We start from the raw sequence: 27,673 nt of genomic DNA on the forward strand, positions 1-27,673 counted from the left end.
AGGGTGGAAAGCGACCTGAGCAGTAGGCATGGCGACCAAGCTAGGGTGGAAAGCGACCTAAGCAGTAGGCATAGCGACCAAGCTAGGGTGGATAGCGAAGCGACCAAGCTAGCGTGGATAGCGACCTAAGCAGTAGGCATAGCGACCAAGCTAGGGTGGATAGCGACCTAAGCAGTAGGCATAGCGACCAAGCTAGGGTGGAAGGCGACCTAGCCTGGGTTGGTAGAGACCCAGCGATGGCGGATAGATACATAGCCGGTGCAAATGGCTACATAGCCAGTAGGCATAGCGACCAAGCTAGGGTGGAAAGCGACCTAGCCTGAGTTGGTAGAGACCCAGCGATGGCGGATAGATACATAGCCGGTGCAAATGGCTACATAACCAGTAGGCATAGCGACCAAGCAAGCGTGGATAGCGACCTAACCAGTAGGCATTGTGACCAAGCTAGGGTGGAAAGCGACCTAGCGATGGCAGACTGAAGAGGCCTTGTGAGGGCGGATAGCGGCGTAGCCATGATGCATAGCGACCTTTTAAACCATCAATCTAACAATGATGAAAATGCTCAAACATACGAAAGCTGTAGCTGTATGTATTTGTTTAAGGCGCCCTTTGATGTTTACACCAGTATTTTCTTGTATTTAATAAAATAATAACCCTGGTCGGGCCTCAGTCACGAACAAGACCTAGGAAACTGACGTCACCTCCGCAGTCAAGGGCACTGTTATCGGTCATGTGGGTCATATAAAACCTCGGCCACGACAGTTTTTGTGCACACCTAGCTATCAAACCCGTGATAACTGACAACCATGTTCTGTCTGTTTCTAATTGCTGCCGTAAGTTCATTCACAATAATAACAATAAGTTTACGCTCAGTTGAAAAACAGCAGCCAATCGTAAAACAACTTTGATAAGTTGTGCATTGGTTATAGTTTGGCTAGTTGAATCATTAAAATGATTTGATTGGTTAGTAGATATTATTGGATAAATATTGACCAATCAATGAACACTTGAGATAACTTCTAACGAAACCGAAAACTAAACCGGTTTTTAAACCGAATCCGGAAAACAACTTCTCTTTAAGACATTCTCAGAGATGTTGACCTTTCTTACATTTTAGGCCTTTGCGGCCGTAGAATGTGCCACGACTGTCACCATGCCACCCACGAGTACCATGGATATGCCCACCACTACCATGGCAATGACAGCGGCCCCCTCCGCCATCACCAGTATCCTCTACGACACCAAACATGTAAGAAAGCATTGTAACCAAAAATCTTCAGTTTAACCAAATTCAGTTTTGTTGATATTATTTACACTTTTTTTAAATTTTGTAGCACTTCATCATGTTTTGTTGCATGATGAATGCACCACTGTTGACTTGTTGAGTCAGCTCATGCATTTGTTGTTTTTTGTTGTTTCTTTGGGCTGTTTTTTGGTAACGCATATGCTCAATCATTAGCCTAAAAGAAAAACGAAACGTTAAGTTGGTATCGTCGAAAAAATTAATTTGTTTATTTGTTTGTTTACTGTGCGTTTTCAAGTATGTGTAAGCGTTCTGTTGAACAAACTTATTCAATATATCAGAGAAACTTTAAACAGAAGAGTATTCCTGCAACACATGTGGCAATTTTCAAAATATGATCTGCTAAGTCGCCATCAATAGTTAAATAAAACAGGTGTTATTAATTTAACTTTTACAGTATTCTTTGGACTGCCCATTCCGATACTGCCGATCCCTTAAAAAAACGTCTTTGTCGGCACACGGTCAATCTCGCCTTATTTTTCCGCATAAGAGCATGATATGATTTGACATCATGTGTGCTTTTACTCCTTCGTAAAGTGTTCTTTTTTCCGATACCACATATTCATAAATCATCAAAATGTAAATATTCGTAAGAAAATAACATCTGGTTGAGTAATTGCTCTGAGTCAATGAGTTGTAGAATATATTTTCTATGGAATATTGACGAACTATTTGAATCAACATTATTTAATAAGATAATGTACTTTGAGTTAAAAACATTGACTCACTTTTGCTGTTAAGTGGTTAAATAAGTTGAGTTGAATTTAGTGTTTTTTTCTGATATCCAGGACCATAATTACGAACAGTGTCAAGTCCAATTTTAGACTCAAAATCAGAAATTCATTTTTATCAAGGGACGAAAAATGCTTTTTTATTCATCCATTTTACAAAATATATTTGAATGGAAGAAACAAACTTTCAAAAAGAATTTAATTTCAGTAATGTTCATGTTCGTGTAAAGCTCTGTTAATGGGAGAGTTACAATGAAATGAAATCTGGGGTTTTGTGCCTTGGGTTGGAACCAGACTCGAAACTAATCTAAATCACGGACCCAGGTTTCATCAGAAGTCCTGAACAAGTTTATACCTAGCAAACATTTTCAGTAGTAGAACTTCAATTCATCCTATGAACACTTTTTACATCGACTGTTGATGAAACGCCAGTCTATATTGCATGTCTTCCAGCATAAAGCCATCATCGTTGCCACAGATGGATGTTATGAGTACCACATGACACACCAGGACATGCTTGACCATGCCGGAAACTCAGCTGCCCTTGAGGTATATATGTTGACTCTATTCACGGGTAAAACCCTAACTGATGTCATTTTGGGGTCCAAGAGAAATAACCCTGGTTGGGCTCGAAAACAGAAGTACTAAAGTAATAAGATACAGTCGAACCCCGTTTGCTCGAACATGCTTGGCTCGAATTACTCGTCGGCTCGAACTGGGTGTAATGGACTGATTTCTTTATACTAGGTAAAAAACCCCGCTTGGTTCGAATTTTACGAGGCTCGAGGTATGTTCGTATTTTTACCAGTCTTGTCCAAATTCCAGCAAAGGATAACAGAAGCCTTCAACAGCAGAACAGGCGCCCAAGAGATGGGACATAACCACATCAACCACATGACAAGTGCGATCGTTAACGCATGCGCAGCGTTGCCTGTCTACAGTTTGGCTTAACTCTATGCGCATCCCTCTGTCTACTCCACACTTTAATGTGCATGTTTGTAATCGAATAGATTCTTGATACCCTCCTCAGTTTTCGCTTTGTTTTTAAAGTGTTTATCTCTTTCACTTATTTAAAAATGCTTATTGTAATACAACGAATGTTCAGAAAGTTATGATAAGTGACAGCTAACTTATACTAAGTCACTCTCGTTGGCATTATGTTGCGCGAGAGTATGGTTGTGAGTTGTGGGGGAAACAGAGCACCCGGAAAAAAATCACTTGTACGGCTTGATGACCACTTACCAAACTCGCATGCGCCAAGGCCGGGAATCCAACCCGGGAGAAGAGAACTTTGATGGTTGTTTATTTTTTTCACGGGCATACAAACCATGCGTTGGAAACTTCCTTTGGTGTCTGTCATGATGGATTAGCTGACCTATCGGTTTATAGGTCCGTGGTGGTACGAAGCACTTCTACAGTTTTGACTGTATTATTTATTAGTTTAAACATATTTATTTTAAAACAATTGTAAAACAAGTTATTAAAACATTATCATTTTATAATCACTCTCGTTGGCACCATTTTACGCGAGTATGTGGGCTTGGGTTGTGGGGTGAGGGGGGAGGCGGAGAACCCTAGCTAGCTGTGACCACATACCAAACTATTATTATTTGTTTGAACTATAGACTATTTGGATGGAACCAATGCATGTTTCCTGACAGAGAGTGGTGTTCACAAAGACGTGCTTTCACTGACAGCTCTTATCAAAGTCAATATGATGGGTGTTGCTACACGTTATCACAATTATGATAATGAATTGTCACTCGTTACACGTGCACTAAGCTAACGTTGGAATAAAATATCTTTGACGATTTTAGATATCACTAATCTAATTAACGGTCCAAAAACAAAAAAGGTCCTGAACAAATTATGTCTGCCACTTTTTGATAAGACAACGCCCATGCAACAGAGCGCGTTTCAAAATAACCATATCCATGGACGATGGTACCCGCGATTAAAAGTATTGTGTTTTAAAAGCGCAGGTTCAAACGAATATTTTTTGTTGTCATGAACAAATGGTGCAACAATTATATTTCAAACCTCTAAATGTGACGTTTACTGGACTAATTGGCGTTATCTTCAAATTATGGCTCGTAATGACGTTTACACCAGTACAGTCCTACCTACGCATTGATTACAAATCTGCAGTGTTCCCCCTAATGTCTTATCTGAAGGTCAGTGTGGTGTCTGTTGTTAAAATAACAGGGAGCTCATGAACAAGATAAAAATAACAGATAACATCTTCTGGATGCCTTCTTATCACTATATTGAATAACAGAATACTGTCACTACTGAAATTACCAACCGATGATATTGTTATTTACATAGTGAGGAACTTTTTATTTTGAAGTCGGTATCAGATGAAATATTCTTTGCTACATAAATACTTATCTTAGAATAACACACACAGCACAACTCATTTTACTTTGTCCGTCCTCCCGTCAGATACAACTGTATTTCTTTAAAAAGATTCCATTCAAACTCCCAGAATTGTTGAGCAACATAAAGGAGTGTTACGCGTCATTGCCAACTTTGGGGCTTATCAGGCTAACGGCGGTCTCTCTCACTTTCTCCTCTCCATGCAATAGTAGCGTATACATGCAGATACGCTAGTTAAGCAATTATAAATGTATTGGGCGATTGGCTAGATAAAGGCAGATAAGAAATAAAGGATTTATGAGGGTCATATAGTCGACCTGTCTTTTTATTATAAGTTCCGATAGAAAATTTCAGTTTGGACGATTTTAGAATTGGTTATAAAATAATATATGTTCTTCACTATAAGGTCAAGACCACTTGAAAGACAAAGAAGGACTTCGATGCAATAAATCGTCTCAGTCATAATTAATGTTGTTAAATGTTAGGCCGCGGCAGCGTATGCTAACTGTGCTCTCATACTATACAATATTTAATACAACAGATATCTTAATTAATTTTTAATCAGTATACGCAAAAATGGGGAGAAATATCACGTTTCTGTGACTTCTTTTGTTTAATTGTAAGAACACAGCTATTTCCCAAATGATGCTGGATTCATTATTCCCTATCAAAATCAACTTTCAAGTCAGTTAATTTATTTTTAAATCCATTAAAAGATTTTAAAAAGTTGACTAGATTAAACAGCTTTAATAATATGTAAATGGGAACACATAATAAAGCAAAACTGGGTTTTTACAGACGTTGAAACATTTGATTATACCATAATTATAGTCTAGAGCTGTCTCAAGCTGCAATCTCACTGATTTACCGTTTTGACGTTTTGTATTTGTCTTGATATGAGTCAATTTCCGCAAGTCTCAGCAAGCTTCTGTTATAAATGTGTAGGACTAAGTAAACTACTTCGCACCCAAGTTTTGGTAAAATGTATAAAAAAATCACCTAAAACTTCATATTTTACTATAATTTAAAGTTTAAGCTATATTGGAAAAAGGTTATTTACGTTTAAAAGTTCTTTACCGTGTGATCGGTATCTCGTCCCCCCAAGTCGTTAACGGCTTCTGCACGTGCCCTCGTGTTGGTTATTTGAATTTATATCGATCCGCCGTGGCAAACACATGTATGAAAGATGTTTAAATAGTATTGACCTCTTTCACAATGTTGTCAACAATGGTGTTCAGAAGTTGAAACCGAATAAAAAAATGATGCTGTTCATCAATACCCAAGAATTGCATGCAAACAAAGCTGAATAGGAATAGCAATGAACAGTTCTGCAAACACATTGTTGGGTACAAAATAAAAACAAACGAACACAATAACATTTAACATACCTCTGCATGCAGACAGTAATAGGATAGAGTCACCATTTTACCAACAAACATGAACATTCATGACGCCAACTCTGTACATACAGTATACTGCATGTTTTTCTATATAATGATTTTTATTTGTTAACAAATACGGAAATTGAAACAGATCTATGACACTTGTTTTTTGTATTTAATCTGTTGCTTATACTATTTACTGGGTTATGGATTTGTAATTTAAAAATAGACGGATAAATGAAAAGGAAAGTCATGACACAATCGTGTCTAGTAAGTTCTTCATTAATTTTCATAGTGTAATGTAACCTAATTATTGAGCGAAGTACTCCGAATTTGTAGAGAATCAAAACAGAACAGAAACTCATTGCAAATATGTATTGATTATAATATAAACAGTGTTAGATTAAACGAATTAAGCGATAAATGATATTTTCTGTTGGATGAACGTGCTTTAATGGTAAGTTGTTTTTCCAAAACCTAGTATGTGCCTTCAAATTTCAGGTCGCGAAAACATGTGACATAAAGGTCTTAACTGACACATCAAACAAAATCGTGTAAGAAATAAACCAAACATTTGCATTAAAAGTTAGATTATCACTTATTTGCAATAACTGTTCTGTGATTATGTGGTTGTAAATGCAGATCAAATTAGTTGACACTGACTGACACTGAGTCAAATCCTTGTTCTTAACATTGTACAAGTCTCTTGTTCGTTCCCATTTGGACTATGGAAATTTAATATACTTCCCATACATGAAGAAATGTAAGCAAGTTCTGGAGAATGCGCAACGTAGAGCCACAAGACTAATACCTGAATTTCGTGGACTTTCCTATCAAGAACGATTGATAGCTACAATAATGAGCGATCAGGGATACTTTTTTATTATTTTGACATTTCATGTGTATCCCTGTAACGCTACAACTCTCTACCATTTAACACTGGGCGAAAGAATATATAGTAATATTATGCATCGATGTTGATTAATAATGATATAATTGTTACAAATGTACCTAACAGTGATCTTAACTGGGTTGGATTTGTCGTTAGAGTCGTTATTTTCACATAAATATACTCTGGGTCACGAAATGAGCGTAGCAGTCCACCATTTTTTATACATGTTGATTTTTATCGAATAAATTTGTACCCATCCGTCAATGATGGTTAACCCTGTGCGCAGTCACAGTTATCCTCCCTTTTCTATGTATTGTGCAGAGCAACGCAACAGTGTTCAAAAATGGTGATACCTAATCATCATCATCATCATCACGAACATCATCATCATCAACTTCTCCCAACTTGACCCATCAAACACGTTAGCGTTCAGCGCATTGAAATGGTTGCATTTTAATAGTGTTATTTAACCGAGCCTATTAACGACCAAAATATTCGAAATCCTCTACCCCGTTTCATACATGTACACAACCTGTCAGATTTGTCCTAGATTTACAGATTAATGAATACAATCGATGCATGTAAGTGCATTATGGTATCTGAACATGTTTTTTTGGCATAATGACATAAATAAATGTGTGTTTGATAATAGGCAATGATATTTTCGTAGAAATTTGAATTTATAACAAAGATAATTTAAAAATTGTGGCCTCGAGGATCCTCTGCGCAAGGCCTGTTTGCTACTTTTTGCTGGGATGGTGGACGTCACCAGTCTGCCATAGTCTAAAAATTGTCAAAAGACTGGTTGACGGCCATTTAGGTGGACTAGAACGATTGAATGAACTGAATCTCCCAACATTGGACTACCATAGAAAAAGATTTGATATGATACAAGTTTTCAAAATTATTCACGAAGTTGATGACATCAGTGCAAGTGTATTTTTCAATTTTGCGGACAATAGTGGAACAAGAGGTCACTGGTTGAAGCTTGCAAAGCCTAAAGCTCACAAGGCTATTCGATTAAATTCTTTTGGACATCATACTATATCCACTTGGAAAGGCCTTCCACATAATATTGTTACATACAGCACCGTCAACTGTTTTAAATCACAACTGGATAAGTTATGGGCACACAAACGTTTTGATCTAAGTGCTGTGTATTAATTCATAAGTAAACAATCAGACCAGAGTGAATTCAATATTTTCATTGATAAACAAAATCAGATCGGAGTGGAGATTTGCATAGAAGTAATCTAAAGGTATCAACTAGCCTAAAGGGCTAAACATTTCCCTAGAAGACACAAGGGAGGTAGAGTCTGAACCACTCCATCAAAGAGGGCCTGTGGTCAGTGGAATGCAAACCTTTTTTGGGCACAATTTGTAACACACTGAACATTTTGCTGTGTGCATTTGCCGGAGTAAGAACCTACGCCCTATCGCTCTGCAGGGGGAAAAATCTACCATGTCGCTTTAAAAATCAGCTCAAAAGCGAGACAGTATAAGTGCTGCTTTATACATATCGTAGACCCAGTTACGAAAGTAAAGGCACGGGAGTGTGTAAATGTACTTTGATCACAAAACATTTACTCTTGACTGACATTCCTTTGGAATTATGTATACAACATTTGCTCACCCTATTCTTATACTACTGACGTTGTTTGGTGAAATCTTACACAGGCCGAGGAACACAATTTTGAAAAGATCCAACTAGAGTAAATGGAACTGTTTCTGGCAATGCAAGACTTTGTCTCATAAAGATTTCGAAGATCTTTTGAGATGGTTGAGCAGCAATAATACAACACTCACTGGTCAGGGTTTGACACTAACCCTCCTTCGAACAGCATAGTTTATCAAACAGCTGATCTGGTCTAGTGAAATCCATGTTAAGCTGGCCTAACTGGTTGTGTTTATAATTTTTGAGTGTTTTTTCAATTGAAGCTTGAATATATGATGATACATGAAATGAATGGATAACTGTGTCTTTGAACCGAACAACTATTTGTTTTATTTTATGTTTGTATATGACGGAAAACCGAGTTCTTTCATTAGACATGCCATCATCCAATCAAGTGATTTGATTACCCCTCAGTCAGTAATTAAATTAAGCGAATCAACATATGTAATATATATGAATGATTAGTAACGGTCCAGGTTTCCAAAATATAATGACTCTCATTACTGGTTTTCGAATTGCTTACATGTTGCTGTCAAACAGACGAAACTAAAAAGAACTGTATAAATATGGGTGTTTTCTGTAAAAGAACCCTCTGAGAGAAAGTAAAGTCAAAGAAAATAAAGAATGAAATATCAAACAAAAAGAACAAAATATCAAAATTGCAAAAAGGCAGTTTTTTAAAAAATGGAGAGAAATATTTAAATGACTTGATTATGATGATGTTAGTTATGCACCCCGTTTAGAAAAATAAAAAATGTTGGTTGATAGTAAAATATTAAGAAAAAGTGACTTACTTAAGTTACTGAGATATGCATTCTATTAAACATGTTAAACATTACATACCAAACAGCGTGAGAAAATAAGAAAAAATAAACCTTTACATACATTGTAGTTAATCAAATATCAAATATTGACATTTGATCAGGTCTAGTAAGATCTAAGACTTACTGGGTCCCTGGTCTAGTGATCGAAAAAGTTAACTTCGAACCCTGCTGGTTTGATAGAAACAACATAAGGATGGACACCTATTTTTATTAATCGGATGGTTTGTATAGTTTCAGTTGATGCCATGAGTGGGCGAGCAGAAGACCGCAGACCAGCACGAGGAGGTAGTGAGAGCAAGGGTCGGGGGACAAGGCCATCTTCAGGGGGAGGAAAGAGCTACAGGTCCTTATATTTAAAATTTAAATCAAAGTGTTAGGTCTTAATTTAAATGTCAAATCATGAGAGGCCAAGCCTAATGTACAGTTTGTTTCCTTATCCAGCCTTAATTGTTGTGTTTTACTATAAAGAAAGGTTTTACTTGTTGCAACAATTATTGAGATATCATTTCATGTCAGGCAAAATTTTATACTGTATTAATTTTGTTTCAGGGAGTTACGGTACCAGGCTGGAAGAGGCAGTGGGCGTGGCCCTAGAGGAGGTGGGCCCAGTGATAGAGACCGGCACAGTGATAGAGACAGGCAGAGCGACAGGGATCGGCCTACCAGTAGGGATCATCGTAGCAGTGAAAAACCTGTCAATGAACTAGGGGATGGAGATGCCAGCAAGCCCAAACAGTGAGTGGACGGTGTATTTGAAATCACTATGAAAGCATGTTTATTCTCTATCATCAATGTTAATTTGTAAATTTTTAAAAATCAATAAGCCTATATATATACTTGAAGTAGTACAGGGGTACTTGGCTTAAGAAATTGTAACAAGTTGAACTGTGTAGAAACACATTTTTAGTCAAAACATCAATCACGTTTAAAGTGCAAACAGCCGGCAAATACCAACCTTGAATCACAGTAAACTCGGATATAATTTGTGAACTTCAAATATCCTCAAACCTAATGCAACGTAAAAAACCATATTTAAAATCTATTTTGTGTACATGTATTCCATCTTCACTAAACAGGGCAGAATCCAGCCCTACAAAAACTGCGAAGCCAGTGCCTAGCAAGGTTCTATCAGCTGCAGAACTTGAAGCCCAGTGGCAGAAGGAGGAGGAGGAGAAAAAACAGGAAGAGCTGAGAAAAGCACAAGAGGAGGAGGAGAGGAAAAGACAAGCTGAAGAGGCTGAGAGATTGGTAGGTTGTTGGGGCCATCACTGTCAGGTGTAAAGTTGAATGGGCTTGGGAGGTGATATAAGGAGAGGTAAGTTGAATGGGCTTGGGAGGTGATATAAGGAGAGGTAAGTTGAATGGGCTTGGGAGGTGATATAAGGAGAGGTAAGTTGAATGGGCTTGGGAGGTGATATAAGGAGAGGTAAGTTGAATGGGCTTGGGAGGTGATATAAGGAGAGGTAAGTTGAATGGGCTTGGGAGGTGATATAAGGAGAGGTAAGTTGAATGGGCTTGGGAGGTGTTATAAGGAGAGGTAAGTTGAATGGGCTTGGGAGGTGATATAAGGAGAGGTAAGTTGAATGGGCTTGGGAGGTGATATAAGGAGAGGTAAATGAGACTGAAAGACTGTCCGATGGTGTGTGAGTGAAAAAGGTGGAGGCAGGGATAATTCTAGGAAGTGATTTCTGCTAGTTCTAGAATAAAAATTGCCCAAATCGCATCCAAATCTTGAAAAAAAGCCTCTTGGCCAAATTTAAATACCAGCTTCAGATGAAAACGACAATGGAGAGCCTTCATCACCCTAAAAAAGTCAATGCACCTTTCAACAAAAAATGGCTAAATCCAATTTTTGCTCAAGTATGTTGAGAATTAATGTTCATGATGTCTGAACTGTTAACAAGTGTTTCCTTCTCGTTAACAAGTGTACATAAATATAGTTACTGTTATGCATCGTTTAATCACTGCCTTATCCATGTATTATAAAAATCTCACTGAAATTAAAATTCTCTCACCAATTTTGGACAAATGGGAGCAATTTTCTGATTTAAAATCAGACGTAGAATTATCCCTGTGGAGGAATAGAGATGGATACAGAGAGACGTCAGTTGAATAATGTAAAAGAGTAGGAAAGGGGAGACTGAGACGGGTGGATGATGTGAGAGAGGAAAAAGTTTGGGAGAGAGAGAGAAGTTGAATGGGCATGAGAGGATAGTTGGATGGGTGTGGTATGAGACAAAGAATGCTGAGATACTGTTGGATGATGTGAGAGGAGAAAAAATGAAAAAAGGGAGTGGGGTTTTGGGTAGAGAGAAGTTAATTGGATGATTTGGTGGGGGATATGGCTCTCTGTGACTGCTTTTTTAGTTAAGTTCTCTTAAGTGTTTACAATTTAAGTAAATGTCTGCTTAAAATTAACATGTAATTTTGGTTTATTTCTAATTTTTTACCGAAAACAACTGTGTCCCACCAGGACTACAGTCTTGGAGGTTTTGGTTTGCATCCATGATATTTGGTGTCCTCAGGATCCAAGGACACTGTTAGCATTGAACGCTGGCTTAACATAGATCCAATTAGCATGGCCTTGTTTTACTTAGAAAAATGTAGTTGAAGAGCATTGAGGAACAGTTGAGTTTATTTTTGTTTTGTTTTTACAGAGGAAAGAAGACGAAGAAAGACGACAGGAGGAGGAGCGACAGAGAAAGGAGGCAGAGGATAGGGTGAGTGGGAGGGACATGTATTTTCATGAGTAATAATTGTGTTGATGATTTTATAGCACCTGGCCCCAATTTCTCCAAACTTCATAAGTCCCTTATAACAGGAATAAGCTATAACTACTATTTTTGTTTCCCTTTAGTTTATACTAATTTATTTAAGCTCGATTGTGACGAAAGGTGATAGCTTATAGAATCACTCTCGAATCTGTTTCCTGGGTAGAAACCCCTTTAATGTGTGTAATAGTCTGGGTTTTTTTTAAGATTTTGAACTTTAAATAGGAATTATGTTTATGATAATTACAATTAACAAATTTTCATGTATCAAAAATCAAAGTTTAAGTATGTATTTTGGCTGAGTTAAGTAAGCTACTTAAGCCTGTTAAGCTTAAGATGATTAGAGAAAATTGGGGCCATGTGTTATGTGTTAAACCATATTCTTTTAAGGAAGAAAAAGACTGAAAATACATACTAAAAAGTGTTCTGGTAATTAAATTTATGTTTATTTGATTTTTATGTGGTTATGGGATGAATAAAGCCTGTTTAAAGGAAACAGATATTAAATCCTGTATTTTCTTATAAATAATTTGCGTCAGAATTTGAACTGATTTTCTTCTATCATGATGTTTTTCAGAAATGTATAGAGGATTTCATAGCAGATTGTAAAGCCAGGAATGCTGAGAAATTAGAGCAAAGGAAAGCCAACCTTAATGCAGATGGTAGGTGGCTTGTAGAAAAACAGTTTTATTTTAGTAACAATATATAGGAAATTGCTCTAATTCATTCTTCAAAAATGAACAACTGCTCTTTACCTACCCTTGCACTTGCTGGCATTTGTGACAAAATGATGTAATACAAATGTTCTTATCTTTTGTCTTGTTGAGAATTACAGAGGATAAGTGAGGGTTTTACTTGATTCAATTGCAATTTACATTGTTTTGTAGTGATTGTAGATAATAGATTCATTGGCAAAATCCCATAAAACAAATAGTGTAGTTATTCAAAGGTAACTGTGAAATTAATACTGAAATGTTGATATATTGATTCTATTCCCTGCAGAAAACAGACCTGAAGAACGGTTCTTTGGTAAACTGGATTCCAGTTTAAAGAAAAACACAGCGTTTGTGAAGAAACTGGTATGGTTTTATCCAAGTACATGTAAAAAATCTAAAATTCCACTTTGAATTGTTTTGGTATAAAATAAATATAGTTTATTAATAATCAACAGGAAAGCTTGAAACTGAATTATGAAATGAAACAGAGTATTATTAAAAAACAGTTATTTTTAAGCTGCACTCTTGCATTAAGCAGATTGAAAGTAATATAAATCAAAATAGATCAGATCTCAATTGTTTAGAATACTGGCGATAATGTCATTTTTTTTTTAGAGCGTCAGTAAAACTAGCGATAAAATGTTGAATTTCAAGCGTAAATATGAAAAACTGCGATCTCATCTTTTTGTCAGCAGTCTTATTTCACTAGTTTCCAGACATTTATGCAAAAAATGGCTCATTCCAAGACAAATATTTAAAAAATTTGAAAACTTTCAATCTGTGAGAGTGCAACTTTAATGGAAGAAATCATGACTATGCACTGGGAACTTTACACCTATGTAGAAATTGTTATGCTAATCAGTATTTAAGATTTATCTCTTGTTATCAGTCACTTTATGTTTATAAAAATGTCTTGACTTTCTATAGAAACTATCACCATCTTTGAGATATTTGTCTTTCTTTGTATGACTTTCATTTATTTCATGCTTCACATTTCAGAAATTGCTAAGTGAATCCCAGAAAGAGAGCCTTACCAAAGAGTTCAACAGTCTCAATCTCTCCAAGTATATAGGAGAGGTGGTGAGTAGATAAATAGTCATAAATGTATATAGAAGAACAAAAACTTTTAACTCAAAATTCATTCAAGATATTTAAATGAGATTGGAGCACATGTTATCAGAGACAGTGAACAAATGTACAACAAAGCTGTTAACTCTGGGTTTCATAGTTATTGAGTTATTGCCCTTGTTCAACGAAAGAATTTTATTTTTTTTCATGCCATGGAAAAACAGGGTTTTGATTATATTCTGTCCAAAAAAGATTACATTTCACAATTACATTAAGAAAAAAGTCAGTCTTAACCTTAAACTAAGTTTTTAATCACATTTATCGATACTATATTTCTGTATTGATATTGTTTTTGTCGATAAATAAAAATATTTTTTCAATAACATGGGCTCAAAGTCTGACTGTTGCTCGACAGGAATGGTTTTGGCTAGCAAATTAGCTTTACCTGTAAAAAGACTCAACTTATAAGTGATAGATCAATATTCAAACCAGATAGAATATTCAGGAAGTTGTAGTTCCATATTTATAATGTAGTTAAGTGACCAAAATCAGCACAACATTGCCTATGATAGTTTTATTTGTGTCACATTTTTAAAACCATGGACATAGTAGTCCCAATTATTCATCAGAAAAAGCTGTTTTCATACTCTGCTGGTTTTAATGTCTAAGCAGTCCTGGGCCTAAAAAAAAAAATACATTTGGTTCGGGTTACCCGACCCTACCTACGGAATAGGCGCCGACCCTACCGTTTTGAAAGTCAGTTTGAAAAAAAAAAAATTAAAAAAAAAAATATTTTTTTTGCTTTTTATTTTTTTGTCTTTCAATATGAAGTTTAAAACCTTAAATGCTGATATAGAAGATAACTTTAACACCATTCTCCAATGATGAAAATGACATTCTTATATAAAGCCTAATAAAAAAAAAAAAAAAAAAAAAAAAAGCCTACCTACCCTACCTATTTTTGAAAAGGATGTAACCCTAACCAATCAATTTTTTTTTTTAGGCCCTGTACAAATTGAAAGGTATATATTCATAGCACAGCTATATATCTTAATCAAATTCAACAATTTTCCATTGTAGGCAGTGTCAATTGTTGAGGCTAAGTTAAAGATGTCAGACATTGGCTGTGCCATTCACCTGTGCAGTATTTTACACCAGAGATACGCTGAGTTTGTGCCAGCTCTGTTGGAAAATTGGCAAAAATGCTTTCCCACGAAGAAGGATGAAAAAGTTTGTATTATTTAAATTTAATTTTATAGTAGTTTTATAGTCATAGAAATTCATATTAATTTTTTTATTAACCATTAACAAATTGTTGAGGTTTCTAAAAGCTTAAGTGTTGTAGGTGTCATTTTTCAAAAACTTGAACCATGGCCGTAAATGATAAAAATCAGTGGTCAAAATTAACACAAGCGCTGGTAAAATATTTTTCACACTTGCTCAAATTCTGAATTTTATATAGCAGGGCTTGTTCAAATATTTGATGCCAAGCAATAGTATAAGAATTCAGGCTTGTTCATTTGAATGTCTAATTTCAATGAATGAAAAAGTCAAGAACAGACCAGTGTTGGAATTCATCCTGTGGTGCACTTGGTACTTTTGGACTTGTGCATATTTCAATTACTGATTTAAGATAATTAATATGGCAAATTTGAGTAATAATGACATGGACAACAAAATGAAAAACAACAACATTGATCATGTGTTCTTTTACTTGTTATACTATTCTAAACCAACTGATTTAATCAATAGATTAGCAATCCCAGCAAGTATCGAGTGGACCTTCGATTCTTCGCTGAACTGGTATCAGTGGGCGTGTTCCGTGACAAGGAGGGACTTCCCATATTGTCCAATCAACTAGCGATACTCATCAACAACGATAAAGAGGCGCACAATAATTTGTCCATCCTGTCTAGCTTCTGTAAACACTGTGGGGACGACTATGCCGGTCTCCTGCCACGCAAATTTAGGCTGTTGGCTGAGAGGTTTAACCTTGAAGTTCCTAAGAGTACAGTAGGTTTTGTTTTATATGACTTTTTATAAAAAAAATAACAAACATTGATGTTTTCTCATAATTTTCAATGTGGATATTTATAACGTTGTTTTTTTTAAAAATGAAAGTAAAAAAAAACAATGAAAAACAAGATCAAATATATGGTATTTGTTGTGTGTCTCAGCTGTAAAATTTGAGCCAAAGTGCACAGTGTAAAATGGAAATGTAGAGAAATACTCTTAAATACAAATTTAGGCATCTTGTTAAAGTAAATTATAGTTTATTTCTTAAGTGTTATAAATCACAACATATTAAGTTTTCATAAGTGCAAGTTAATGACTTGTATAGGATTGTCAATTCATATACCATAACATCTGAACAAAACGGTGTTTTTGGAATTGAAGGTGCTGGCTAAGGAGAGAAAGAAGGGTTGCCGGAACCTGCTGAAGGATTACTACACCTCCCTGTGCAAGCATCTGCTGGCTGACCATAAAAACCTCAAGAACATGGAAAAACAGAACAGGAAAACTCTCCTGGTGAGTCAAGGAGTTGGGTAGGGGATGGGGTATGGGATAAAGGGGCGTGGGTGTGGTATAGAGTGGGGTGAAGGTGTTGTAGGTCTGCTTTACAGCTCTCAGGGATGTGATTTGTCTGTGGGTTTGTGATTCCATGGATAAAATTAACTGGTTGCTTTTTACCATCCCTGTGTTAACACTATAATCCAATTACTGTTAAATAAATCACCAGAACATGGAAAAACAAAACATTGTTAAAAATCTCTACTGCTAATATTTAAAGGAAGTTTACATAAAGGCCATCAACAGTAGACTATGAACATGCAAGTCATTTTTAAGGTTGTCTGTTGTTGTTGTTTGAAAAGAATAAAATTGATATGGTCAAAGCCTGGCTTTATGAGAATTGTTTAAACGTATGTTGGTGTTGTGTAAAGCATAACTTAAAATGGTTGAAGATGTTTGCATGAAACTTTATACACATGTACATAAAAGCAATGTCCAAATCTGTTGTGAGTCCCATGGATTCAGCTAGTCCATCGATCTTGATGTGATGCGCTTTGGTCTGTTAACTGTTAACCTCTTAAAATTAATTTCAGACAAAGGGAGAACTCAGCCAGGACAGGAAAGAGAGATTTGAAGAGATGTATAATAACTACCAGAAACTGTTCTCCAACTCCCTGGTTTTTACAGTGAGTACATGCAAGTTTCTGTCAGTGGGTTGGTATATTGGAAGGGATGGTTAGAGGAGGTTGCAAGTGTGTTGCCAGATACAAGATTTGCTGGACTTTGTATGTTAGTCCAGTGGTCAAACATAGCACTAGCCTGCAAGCCCTGCACTGGTAAATGCTTATCTGGGCCTGCTCAAATTACAGCAGGGCTTGTTCAGTAACGTAATGCCAAGCAGTAGTATAATTATGTATCCCAGCTTGTTTAGCCAGAAGACTACTTTTGATGTACAATCAGGGCTTTTTCTGTCCAATTTGGGAAAGAGACCCTAGACATTTTGGGAAATTTTGCGTCGTGTAAATGCCGAAATTGGGAAATTTTACAGTTAAAAGAAAAAGCTGTCTAGTCTCCAGCGAATTAGGAAATGGTTTTATATTAGTTTATTTCCCTTTAAAAGACCCAAAATGGCTGAAATATCAATCCTTGGGTGTAAATATATATTGCAACAAATCGATTATGACAGATAAAATTTCATACAGATATCTGAATGTGATGAAAATCAATGATTTCCGAATTCAATTATCAAAAAAACTTAGCATCACATAATTGATATGATGTTGAAAATGATCCAGTACATGTAAAAAGACTTTCAAAAAAAAAAATAAAAAAATAAAAATATATATATTTTTTTTTAATTTTGATTGGGATTTTTTTTAATTTTGATTGGGATTTTTTTTTGAAAATTGGGAAAAATATCTTATATTTTGCTTTGGGAATGGGTCCGATAGTCGGACCCGTGGGTACTATAGAAAAAGCCCTGACAGTACAGTAATGTGATCATGTGCTAAAAGTGGAGATATTTGAGATTCTGCTTTATGTTCTGTAATTCAGGCTCATTTAACTGAACTTTGAGGCTAAAAAAATTGTCAGTTATCACAGAATGACTTGTCTTGTTTATTTCATAATTCAGGATCTGTTGGATGAAGATATGCCTGATCTACCCGAAGATGACATGAAAGATGACGATGGTGGACTGGACATCTTCAACCCACTCAACATGGAGGTAGGTTGCTGGTAGTGTATTTCTAGAATAGTGATGAGGATGACTATGGGTGTATTGAATTTTCTGGAAGATGAAATGCCCTGGATTGTGTATAATGATGGAAAGGTTATACATGAATGATTACTCATGTGTTCATGAAATCTGTCTACAACCCACCACCCAAGACTGGTAAAGTTTGAGTGGGTCTGGTAAAACGCTCTCTATAGACAAAGAACAAAAAGTATTGAAACTTTTTATGCCCACGAAGGTGGGCATATTAAAATCGCACCGTCCATCCGTCCATCCGTCCGGCTCTGTAACTTTCCCTTGTATGGACAAATTTTAAAATAACTTGCCACATGTGTTCCACATACCAAGACGATGTGTGGCAAGCAAGACTCGTGTCCCTACCTCAAAGGTCAAGGTCACACTTAGTGTTTATTCACAATGGACTGCTGCATATAAGGACATAGAGTATAGGTTGTCGTGTCCGGGCTGGAACTTTCTCTTGTATGGACATATTTTAAAATAACTTGCCACATGTGCACCACATACGAAGACGACGTGTCGCGTGCAAGACCCATGTCCCTACCTCAAAGGTCAAGGTCACACTTAGTGTTTATTCACAATGGACTGCTGCATATAAGGACATAGAGTATAGGTTGTCGTGTCCGGGCTGGAACTTTCTCTTGTATGGACAGATTTTAAAATAACTTGCCACATGTGTACCACATACGAAGACGACGTGTCGCGTGCAAGACCCATGTCCCTACCTCTAAGGTGAAAGATACACTAAGTGTTTATTCACAAGGGAATTCTGAATATAAGGACATAACAGTGTAGGTTGTCAAGTATGGGTGGTATTTTTATTATGTTCAGAGGCAATTTAAAATAACTTGCCATATGTATTTGACATGTAAAGGCAAGATCAACTTTTCATGTACTGACCTTGTTCGTAGGTCAATGTCACATTCGGGGGCATTCGTCACATACTTTGACAGCTCTTGTTTTTTTGGTAAAAGCTGTAAGTCTTAGCTTAGGTGTAGCGAACCAATCATTAGTCGTTAGTCTATGATATTTAGTTACAAAGAAATCATAATGTCTTCGCAAAAAAATGAGGAATGTTTATAAATGTCTGAGTTTTTTTAGTCATGAGTGAGGTGACAATATCTGTATGTATATGACTATCAGTTTCAGTATGATGGTGACACATCCCTGTGGGAAGATGAAGAAACCAGGACTCTATATGAGAGCCTGCCCGACCTGAAGGCCTCTATACCTGGGGTAGGTTTTACACAGGATTAGAAATGATAATGCAATACATAAAGAATTATGGGGTAGGAGTCATGTCATTCAGTTCATATATGGCAACAATCACATAAAACATGAGTACACCGGATTATATTAGCATTAAAGTTGGAGGTAACCCTAAAGTTTTAATTTTAGGATTCACATTCTATTATGTCTGCATGTTAAAGCTGCACTCTTACAGATTTACCATTCTTACAACTTTCTTATTTTTTGTCTTGGAAAGAGCATTTTTCAGCGTAAAGATCTGCAAACCAATGATATAAGATTGCTGACAAAAAATCAGATCGAAGATTTTCATATTTCCGGTTGAAAATTAATTTCTTATGGCTTAAACCGTTACCAACGGTTTAAGAAAAATGCATAAAACATCAATTTTTGAACTTGAATGAAAAAATATGTTAACTAATTTTTGTCAACAGTCTTATATAACTGGTTTCCATGGATTTTCACAAAAATTGGCTCATTCCAAGACAAAAAATGGTTCTTTTGTATGTTATTCTATATGACTGATTTGAGAACACAGATGCCAAAATAAGCTGATTCTGATCCATAAAAAGTTGTCAATTCAGTCAATCTGTGAGAGTGCAGCTTGACAATGACCTACTGTAAGTGGAGTGTAAACTATGTTGATATAAGATTTGATTTGTATGTATGACTTTGCTAGCTCACATTTACTTATGTTTTCCCTCTTCAGATCCTGTACAAGGAAAGTGAATCTGCTGCCAGGGACCAGAAAGAAGCAGACTCCGGACTTGAGGATGGTTGGTATTGCTTCTAACCCTAATGCTTGTAAATCGCAACTCAAAATTCATATTATCACCTAAATCAGTGCGTGTATACCATGTGATAAATTTTGTCATAAATGCTAAGGTGGACATTTCATTATGTTTCATTTAAAATAGTGAAAAAATAGTAGAGTTATCTTTGTTTTAAGTCTTTATTCGAAACAAAATTTTGCCCTCCGACAGCATTTATGACTTAATTTTATCACATGGTATACACACACTGTAAATGGAAATTTGTAACTGCTCCTATTTCTTGCACTTTGTTGATGATAGATAATGGGAATAATTATTTGACCAGTCGACAGTTGTAAATAAGCAATCATTTGACCAAACATAGAAAGATGTTATTGTTTGTAGACAATAGGACAGAGAAATCTTCCTTCAACTAGTAAATTGACCTTATACTTGGAACAAGCGATCTTGTCAAGTTTTTGGCTGTGCTTGCATTTCTGATAAGTGAACTGAATCAACTGTATAGTTACATCTTCTGTGTTTAAGAAATGGAAAACCTTGAGATTGAAGATGTTGAAAGGGAGATGGAGACCCAGAAACAGCTGGAGGAGCAGGCACAGAGTGACCCGTCCGGTGGAGGGAAAGAGGAGGGCAAGGAGGAAGAGGACAGTGAACAGCTACTGCCCCCTGTAGTGGAAGGTATGTGGGGTGGGGGAGGGTGTGAGGGACTAGTCAAGGGGGGATGGCAAAGAGGAGGAAGATAGTGAACAGCTACTGCCCCCTGTAGTGGAAGGTACATGGGTTTGGAGGGTATGAGGGACTAGTCAGGGGATGGGGATCACTCTTGGGGATGGAAATAGGAGGGCAAGGAGGACAGTGAACAGCTTCTGGCCCCTGAAGTAGAAGGTATGGGGGTGGGGGTGGTTGTGAGGGACTAGTCAGGGTGTGTGACCACTCTTTGGGAGGGTAATAGGAGGGCAAGGAGGGTACGAGGAGGTCAGTAAACAGCTACTGCCCTTTGTAGTATAAAGCTGACACTGTACATGTACAAAGGGAAGTCAGGAAAAGTTGAATGGGAAAGGTTGATGAGAGGTTGTTTTTTTACATTGTCAGGTTTCCAATTGGAATGAAAATAAACTCGATTTTGTATATTGCATGTACGTGGGGTGTCATTTTTGTACTTTTGTATTTAGGATTTAGTTTTGCATTTATTTTGGATTATCTTATGGCTTATTGTTTGCTTCAGTTATGAGATATAGTTAATTCACATACTATCTGTAGACTTACTGTTTAATATATAGCGTATGTCCAACAGAAATGTGAGTATTTGTTGATTTTACACAATGTTTAGTTTCTGTTCTCTTTAGTTACTGTTTTCTGAAGTGTTTCAAAATGTTTTTGTTATTTATCTTTACATTGAATATAGCTAGAAGAAGGTTGTACAGTGTCTGTCAAGTGGTTGATGTTACTAATACAAAGTTTATCAAATACATGTATTACACTACATATAAGTCTTATTTCTAAGAGTAAATACATCTATTTAACTGATATATTTCCTGAAAAGCAAGGCAGACACATACTGATTACTTTGTGTGGTATCAGTGTCTGTGTTGCTACATTAATTTCCCTTTTAATATCAATATCTTCTGACTTGAATTAGAGTCTTGATATGCTCTATGGTTATGGTCAGTTTTAAAATGATCACTATTGAACTTGAAGTCAAAGGTCAAGGTCATGGTGACCTAAACTAGAAAAAAATGAGGCGAACCTCACAGGTGCTTCATTCTAATAACATGTCATTGATTAAGAAATAAGCTGTGACAAATAGAACAGAAGATGTTAAAATAAAATATGTATGCCAATATCGAATGGTAAAATAAAATATGTATGCCAATATCGAATGGCTGATAACAAGCTGGTGCAATGCGACTTGGTCAATGATTGTCTTATTTTGTATCTTCCCAACTTACCAAAGATTGGCTGAATAAATGATATGGCTGGCATACCGCATCACTTAAATAATAATATATTTCTCACAAACCTCTATCAATGAACAGACTCCCAGTGCTATGTATGTTTACAGATGACGAGGAGTATCAATGAATAGACTCCCAGTGCTATGTATGTTTACAGATGACGAGGAGACTGGCAGCCTGATGAAGGTCCAGTTTGAGGCTTACGCCCAGTCACTGCCCACGTGTGTCAACAGAGATCTCATTGATAAGGTACTGACGAACAACTGATGTGTTATTTATGTAAATATCCACTGCTGCTTTTAATGAAAAGACCCATTGAGGCAATAATAGAGATCTCCAGGTTGTTTGAGAGATGATTATGAAGATAGCCAAAGTGTACATTTTTTTACATAAAGCATATAATTTTGGGATTAAACTTTATTTGTTAAACAACGATAGTGAAGGTAGTTAAATTAACTTATACTAAGTCACTCTCGTTGGCATGAAAAGAGTATGGTCTTGTGTTGTGTGGGAAACTGGAGAACCCTGTGAAAATCCACTTGTCTGGCTTGGCAACCACCAACCACATGCATCCAGGCTGGGAATCAAACCCGGGTCGCCTTGGCAAGTGGGCTAACCACCACGCTAACCGGACAACTAAGGATTGATCACATTTTATGTGTGTTTTTGTTGTATGAATGCAGGAGGGCATGTGAGCAAATTCCGTGAAATACTAGATCTCAGAATATTTGCATGTTCACCTTTCTGGTTCATTTAGCATGAACATAATAAAAAATGCAAACAATTCTCATACTTACATCCCCACAGTTAAAAATGAGTAAAATCTGTGACTGAGCAGTTATTGATAACTTTATCGACAATAAACTGTTGTACAATAGATAAGCAATTCATTCCAATTTTGTCTAGCATTGTTTTAAGGAAATCCTGAGTAAAAAATGTGAGTTTGGTTAAAAGTGATCACCAAGTTGGACAAGTGGGTTTTCTCCGGATACTCCGGTTTTCCCTACATTTGAAGACCACACTCTTGTGCAAAATTGTGCCAACGAGAGTGAGAGTATATCATATATTTCTTCAAAATCCTACATATAATGTTTAAACTAAAGGAAGTTACTTTAATCCAGTCAGAGCTCCGTACTGAAATAAACAATAATGTAATAGCCCCTTGCTGTAAGAATGTAAACATTTAGTATTATGAGTTAAAACTTGATTTTATTATGAGTATATTATTAGAAACTCCTGTTTTACAAGATAATATCTTAGTCTCTGTATCTTCAGGCTGCAATAGAGTTCTGTATGAACTTCAACACAAAGAATAACAGGAAGAAACTAGTCAGAGCCTTGTTTACCGTTCATAGAACCAGGTAGGTCTCCCTGTCAAAACATGTACAAGAGTGATATACCTTAACATCCAGTTTGAGCCAACGAGGAATTCAAACCAAATGAGTTCAAGGCAACAGGGTTCAGCTGTATGTTAAATTTTTTTATTAATGTGATCTTTGTTAACTTTCATTTTTTTTTAAGAAATTTATAACATGACATAACATAATTGGCCTGCTCCTTCAACACATTTTCAACATATTTTAGGAATACATCCTGAATTCCTGAATTCATGGTTTAAAAAGGAAAGATGTTATATGTCTTGCGCATTATTTCATGTATCACTTGCAGGTATGACCTTCTTCCATTCTACTCCCGGCTCGTGGCCACTCTGTACCCGTGCATGCCTGACGTGGCTAATGATCTCACCCAGCTCATCAAGGGAGACTTCCGCTGGCATGTTCGCAAGAAGGATCAGATCAACATTGAATCCAAGCTGAAGACTGTTCGCTTCATTGGTAAGCTTGGGGAGAGAGGGTTCAAACAGTAACGTGTTCAGTAAAGGCGTTTTCTGTTTGGTTTCCTGTTTGTAGTGTAAGTGCTGCATTGCAACAGGGATACGAAACAAAACAGTTTGCTAACATTTGCAAATGCTGGCCCGACTAAATGCACTGCAGGTTTATGGTCATCATCTTTCATCTTGTTGTTGCTGCAGAAGTGACTGCTGAGGATGAACAATTAAAGATGACATGTATGTATTGAGTTGATAATGATGATGAGGTCTTTATCATTATTGTCAATTCGGCTGATTTCTAAAGTTGTAGTCTTTTTTTTCAGGAGAGTTGGTAAAATATAAACTGTTCCCAAAGTCAGAGACACTGCATTGTTTAAAGGTGAGTCAATGAAAGTTGTTTTGGGGGGTTATCAGTATTATAGTGTTACATTCTGCAAGTGTCAGATGACTTGTATTTAACATGTATTTTACCAAGCTGCATTGTCAATTCCTTGACAATTGCGAATAAATCAAAGATAAAAATAATCTTTTTTCGATATTGACTAGTATAAATCCTGACCCAGTTAGCTCTGTATTCAAGTTATATGAACTTTCAATCAAACTAACGCCTCTTAAACCCTTCCCTTTTTGCACAGATGCTGCTGTTTGACTTTTCCCATCACAACATAGAGATGGCTTGTGCCCTGCTTGAGGCATGTGGAAGGTTTCTGTACAGGTCACCGGAGTCACATCACAGGACAAGGGTCTACCTGGTAAATATGGCCACTTCTTATAGCTGCACTCTCATAAATTTACCTTTTCGACAATTTTTTTAAATTTTTGTCTTGGAATGAGCCTATGTTTGTGTGAATATCCAAAACACCAGTGTGTGAGAGAGCCGCTTTAAAACTCTGGTTGTTTACTGATTTATCGTACCATCATAGCCTTGATGTCATTCGCCAATTCTCATAAGCTGTTTAATATACATGTATTTACATGGAACTTCGTACACATGTTATTATTGACAATTTTGCATATACCCATCAAGGTGCATAAGTCTGGCCTTACTTATTGTGAAAATGGCCATAGAAAATAGAGGAGTACTTGGAATCCGCATTGGTGATCTTATCAATGTTAACTTTTATGCTAGGGCAACCTTTTCAATGAGAGTACAGCAAAAAACTTTAGATCATGAAATTCAATTTCTAAGCTAGTGTGATATTTTATATTAATATTTAAACATGTAAATAATAATAAGCCTAGTGTGAGGTTTTCAAAATATATCTCGTTACGACCAAGAATGAACAATAACAAGATTGATCACACCATACGTTCGCTGTTAAGGTGGCCCTTATATTTGTAAAGTTGACTTACAGCTAAGTCAAAACTGCTAAAGTAAATTCATGATTAAAGCAAACATGGGTCAAACAAAGAAATTGGTATGAAAATGCGAGGAAATTATACCACTTATGTCTCGTAATTTGTAATACGAGTACAGAGGGATTTTGTGGCAGCATTTCAATAAAATGTTTGCATTGTTTAATATGTCAAGATGATTTGCTGTCTTTCAAATAAACTATGCATAGTGATATTAGTTTTATTGGCTGTGATACACATTGTATGTTCTGTAGGATGTGATGATGCGGAAGAAATCAGCTCTGATGTTGGACAGCCGCTACACAACGATGATAGAGAACGCTTATTACTACAGCAACCCCCCAGATGCACCACAGGTATTGGAGAAAACTTAAAAATACATTTAGGATAATTGTGACTCAATACAAAACAACAATCAGATAATAACATTTTTAAAAAGCTCTATCATTGCAAAAGGTATATGTACAAAAAAAAACTGGCCAACCTCGCAAGAGAAATAAGTGACAATTTTAAGGTCATATAGGTTTACCATGTAACCTTACAAATCTTATTAAGGTGGCGAGGAAGGTGCGTCCACCAATGCATGAGTATATCCGCAAGCTGCTGTACAAGGACCTGTCCAAGATCACAACTGAGAAAGTGCTGCGGCAGATGAGAAAACTGGACTGGGAGGATCCAGAGGTCAGAACAATGTATTTATTTTCCTCTGACATTCATACTTTTGCGGATGACCTCGATAAAATGGTCCACTAATTCAAGTTAAAGTGAACCTGATGATGCGTTTCTCTTGCAAATGTGGATTGTTCTGCTTCCTGCCTTATTCTGTGTGATTCTATTGTCTCTGCAACATTGCAAAGGGTACAGCTCCTAAAAAAATTGAGTTTGTGTTCGCGCATATCTATGAATATTGACACTTATTTCGGTTGTGGTCACTTAGCCCGTAAAAGAGGGTTTTCTCCGGGAACTCTTTTATCCCCCACAATGCAAGACCACCCTCTGACCTAACCTCGCTCCCTCCGGGAACTCTTTTATCCCCCACAATGCAAGACCACCCTCTGACCTAACCTCGCTCCCTCCGGGAACTCTTTTATCCCCCACAATGCAAGACCACCCTCTGACCTAACCTCGCTCCCTCCGGGAACTCTTTTATCCCCCACAATGCAAGACCACCCTCTGACCTAACCTCGCTCCCTCCGGGAACTCTTTTATCCCCCACAATGCAAGACCACTCTCTGACCTAACCTCTCTCCCTCCGGGAACTCTTTTATCCCCCACAATGCAAGACCACCCTCTGACCTAACCTCGCTCCAAGGAGACTGTCTTTGTTTTTATATAAGTTTATATAACTTTTATCACTGTAGTTGTTAAAGAGATAAGTTTAAACAAGGGATTATAAATTCTGCAGGTTATCTGTCTCCAAATATCTGTGTACATTGTACTGTTTAAAAAGGCTTACTAAACTCTTGCTGATAATGTGTGTGTTGGTTTATTTCAGATAGGGTTCTACACCACCAAGTGTTTGATAGCTGTGTGGAATGTAAGGTTCAACTCTATTCACTGTGCAGCCAACTTGCTGGCAGGGATTGCTCCGTACCATGTAAGTTTGCTTACTGGACCCCTTCAGACTAATTCCCAAGGGGTCCAGACTTATTTCTTGGATCTGAGTTTGATATTAAAAAATTTTAATCCTAATATTGTTGTAAAAATAAGTATCAGCACATAATTGGTAAAAAATGCTGAATATGTTGCATATGACTAATTTTAATATAATTTGTTAACATTTTGGCCAAATTAGAATATTCTTATTTCTGAGTCTAGGTCTATGTTTCAGACTCATCACATTTTAATAATGACAATGGTTCTTTTGTCGCATATTTATGTAGATATGTGAGTTCAGTGTGTGAAATGGAAACCCTTCTTACTATTTGAAAGGTGGTCTGAAAACGTTCATTTCTTACACTGTTTGCCGACTTAAATGTGTTTTTGTTTGACAGTGTTCTCAATAAGATCCGGCTGCCGGCCAAAATGGACGGTTCAAATGGCAATAGGGCCGGTTCAAATTTGGAAAACTAAATGAATTTTCAGTAGAATAAGTAGAAGCTGGGCTTTACTTTACTATTTGAGACGGTTCAACCAAAACTTATTGAGAACCCTGGTTTGAAGATTTAACCTATTTAAATGAAATGGAGACTGTAACTCCAATATTTTTCTGTATTCCAGGAGACTGTGGCTATACAGGTGGTTGATGGAGTCTTGGAGGACATTAGACTCGGAATGGAGGTGAGAACAGACAGTCACAGTTATTTTGGTAGCATTTCACACAATATGTACAATGAAAAAGGTAAAAAATTATCATTGGTCATTGATATACATTTGTATGTTATGCATATACATACATTTTGATAGCGTTGGAAGTTAAAGACTATTGATGTAATTGAACTCTAGTATTTGAAGTTTTGCCTCTGGATTAACCCTTTCCTTCATTAATACACATTTTTACTCCAT

At 36.6% G+C, this 27,673-nt stretch overlaps 2 protein-coding genes across 3 annotated transcripts in view; both read left to right on the forward strand.

Annotated features, from left to right (window-relative positions):
- The first annotated feature begins 236 nt into the window (after positions 1-236).
- LOC128216033 (uncharacterized) lies at positions 237-2,985 on the forward strand. The gene is made up of 4 exons (XM_052922627.1): positions 237-302; positions 1,118-1,249; positions 2,488-2,583; positions 2,860-2,985. The coding sequence occupies exons 1-4, from the start codon at positions 237-239 to the stop codon at positions 2,983-2,985; spliced, it is 420 nt and encodes a 139-aa protein (XP_052778587.1).
- A 3,132-nt stretch (positions 2,986-6,117) lies between these two features.
- The window catches only part of LOC128217943 (regulator of nonsense transcripts 2-like), a 35,347-nt gene continuing 13,791 nt past the window's right edge, over positions 6,118-27,673 (forward strand). For both annotated transcript variants that reach the window (XM_052925412.1, XM_052925413.1), the window contains exons 1-25: positions 6,118-6,252; positions 9,418-9,529; positions 9,736-9,921; positions 10,263-10,434; positions 11,844-11,906; positions 12,535-12,619; positions 12,960-13,036; positions 13,673-13,753; positions 14,822-14,971; positions 15,494-15,754; positions 16,139-16,270; positions 16,846-16,938; positions 17,886-17,978; positions 19,149-19,241; positions 19,963-20,029; positions 20,552-20,704; positions 22,139-22,230; positions 23,257-23,342; positions 23,650-23,816; positions 24,136-24,191; positions 24,448-24,564; positions 25,423-25,524; positions 25,724-25,849; positions 26,664-26,765; positions 27,389-27,448. In XM_052925412.1, coding sequence (XP_052781372.1) covers positions 9,432-9,529; positions 9,736-9,921; positions 10,263-10,434; positions 11,844-11,906; positions 12,535-12,619; positions 12,960-13,036; positions 13,673-13,753; positions 14,822-14,971; positions 15,494-15,754; positions 16,139-16,270; positions 16,846-16,938; positions 17,886-17,978; positions 19,149-19,241; positions 19,963-20,029; positions 20,552-20,704; positions 22,139-22,230; positions 23,257-23,342; positions 23,650-23,816; positions 24,136-24,191; positions 24,448-24,564; positions 25,423-25,524; positions 25,724-25,849; positions 26,664-26,765; positions 27,389-27,448 — 2,712 coding nt within the window. In that variant the 5' untranslated portion in view covers positions 6,118-6,252; positions 9,418-9,431. The remainder of the gene's footprint in view (positions 6,253-9,417; positions 9,530-9,735; positions 9,922-10,262; positions 10,435-11,843; positions 11,907-12,534; positions 12,620-12,959; positions 13,037-13,672; positions 13,754-14,821; positions 14,972-15,493; positions 15,755-16,138; positions 16,271-16,845; positions 16,939-17,885; positions 17,979-19,148; positions 19,242-19,962; positions 20,030-20,551; positions 20,705-22,138; positions 22,231-23,256; positions 23,343-23,649; positions 23,817-24,135; positions 24,192-24,447; positions 24,565-25,422; positions 25,525-25,723; positions 25,850-26,663; positions 26,766-27,388; positions 27,449-27,673) is intronic.

This window comes from Mya arenaria, chromosome 14, assembly GCF_026914265.1.
Source record: "Mya arenaria isolate MELC-2E11 chromosome 14, ASM2691426v1".
NCBI lineage: Eukaryota > Metazoa > Mollusca > Bivalvia > Myida > Myidae > Mya > Mya arenaria.

Coding starts and splice junctions, on each gene's coding strand:
- LOC128216033 (XM_052922627.1), top strand. CDS start 237: ATGGCGGATAGATACATAGCCGGTGCAAATGGCTACATAGCCAGTAGG. Junction 303..1,117: donor GGCATAGCGACCAAGCTAGG/GTGGAAAGCGAC, acceptor CTTACATTTTAG/GCCTTTGCGGCCGTAGAATG. Junction 1,250..2,487: donor TCCTCTACGACACCAAACAT/GTAAGAAAGCAT, acceptor CATGTCTTCCAG/CATAAAGCCATCATCGTTGC.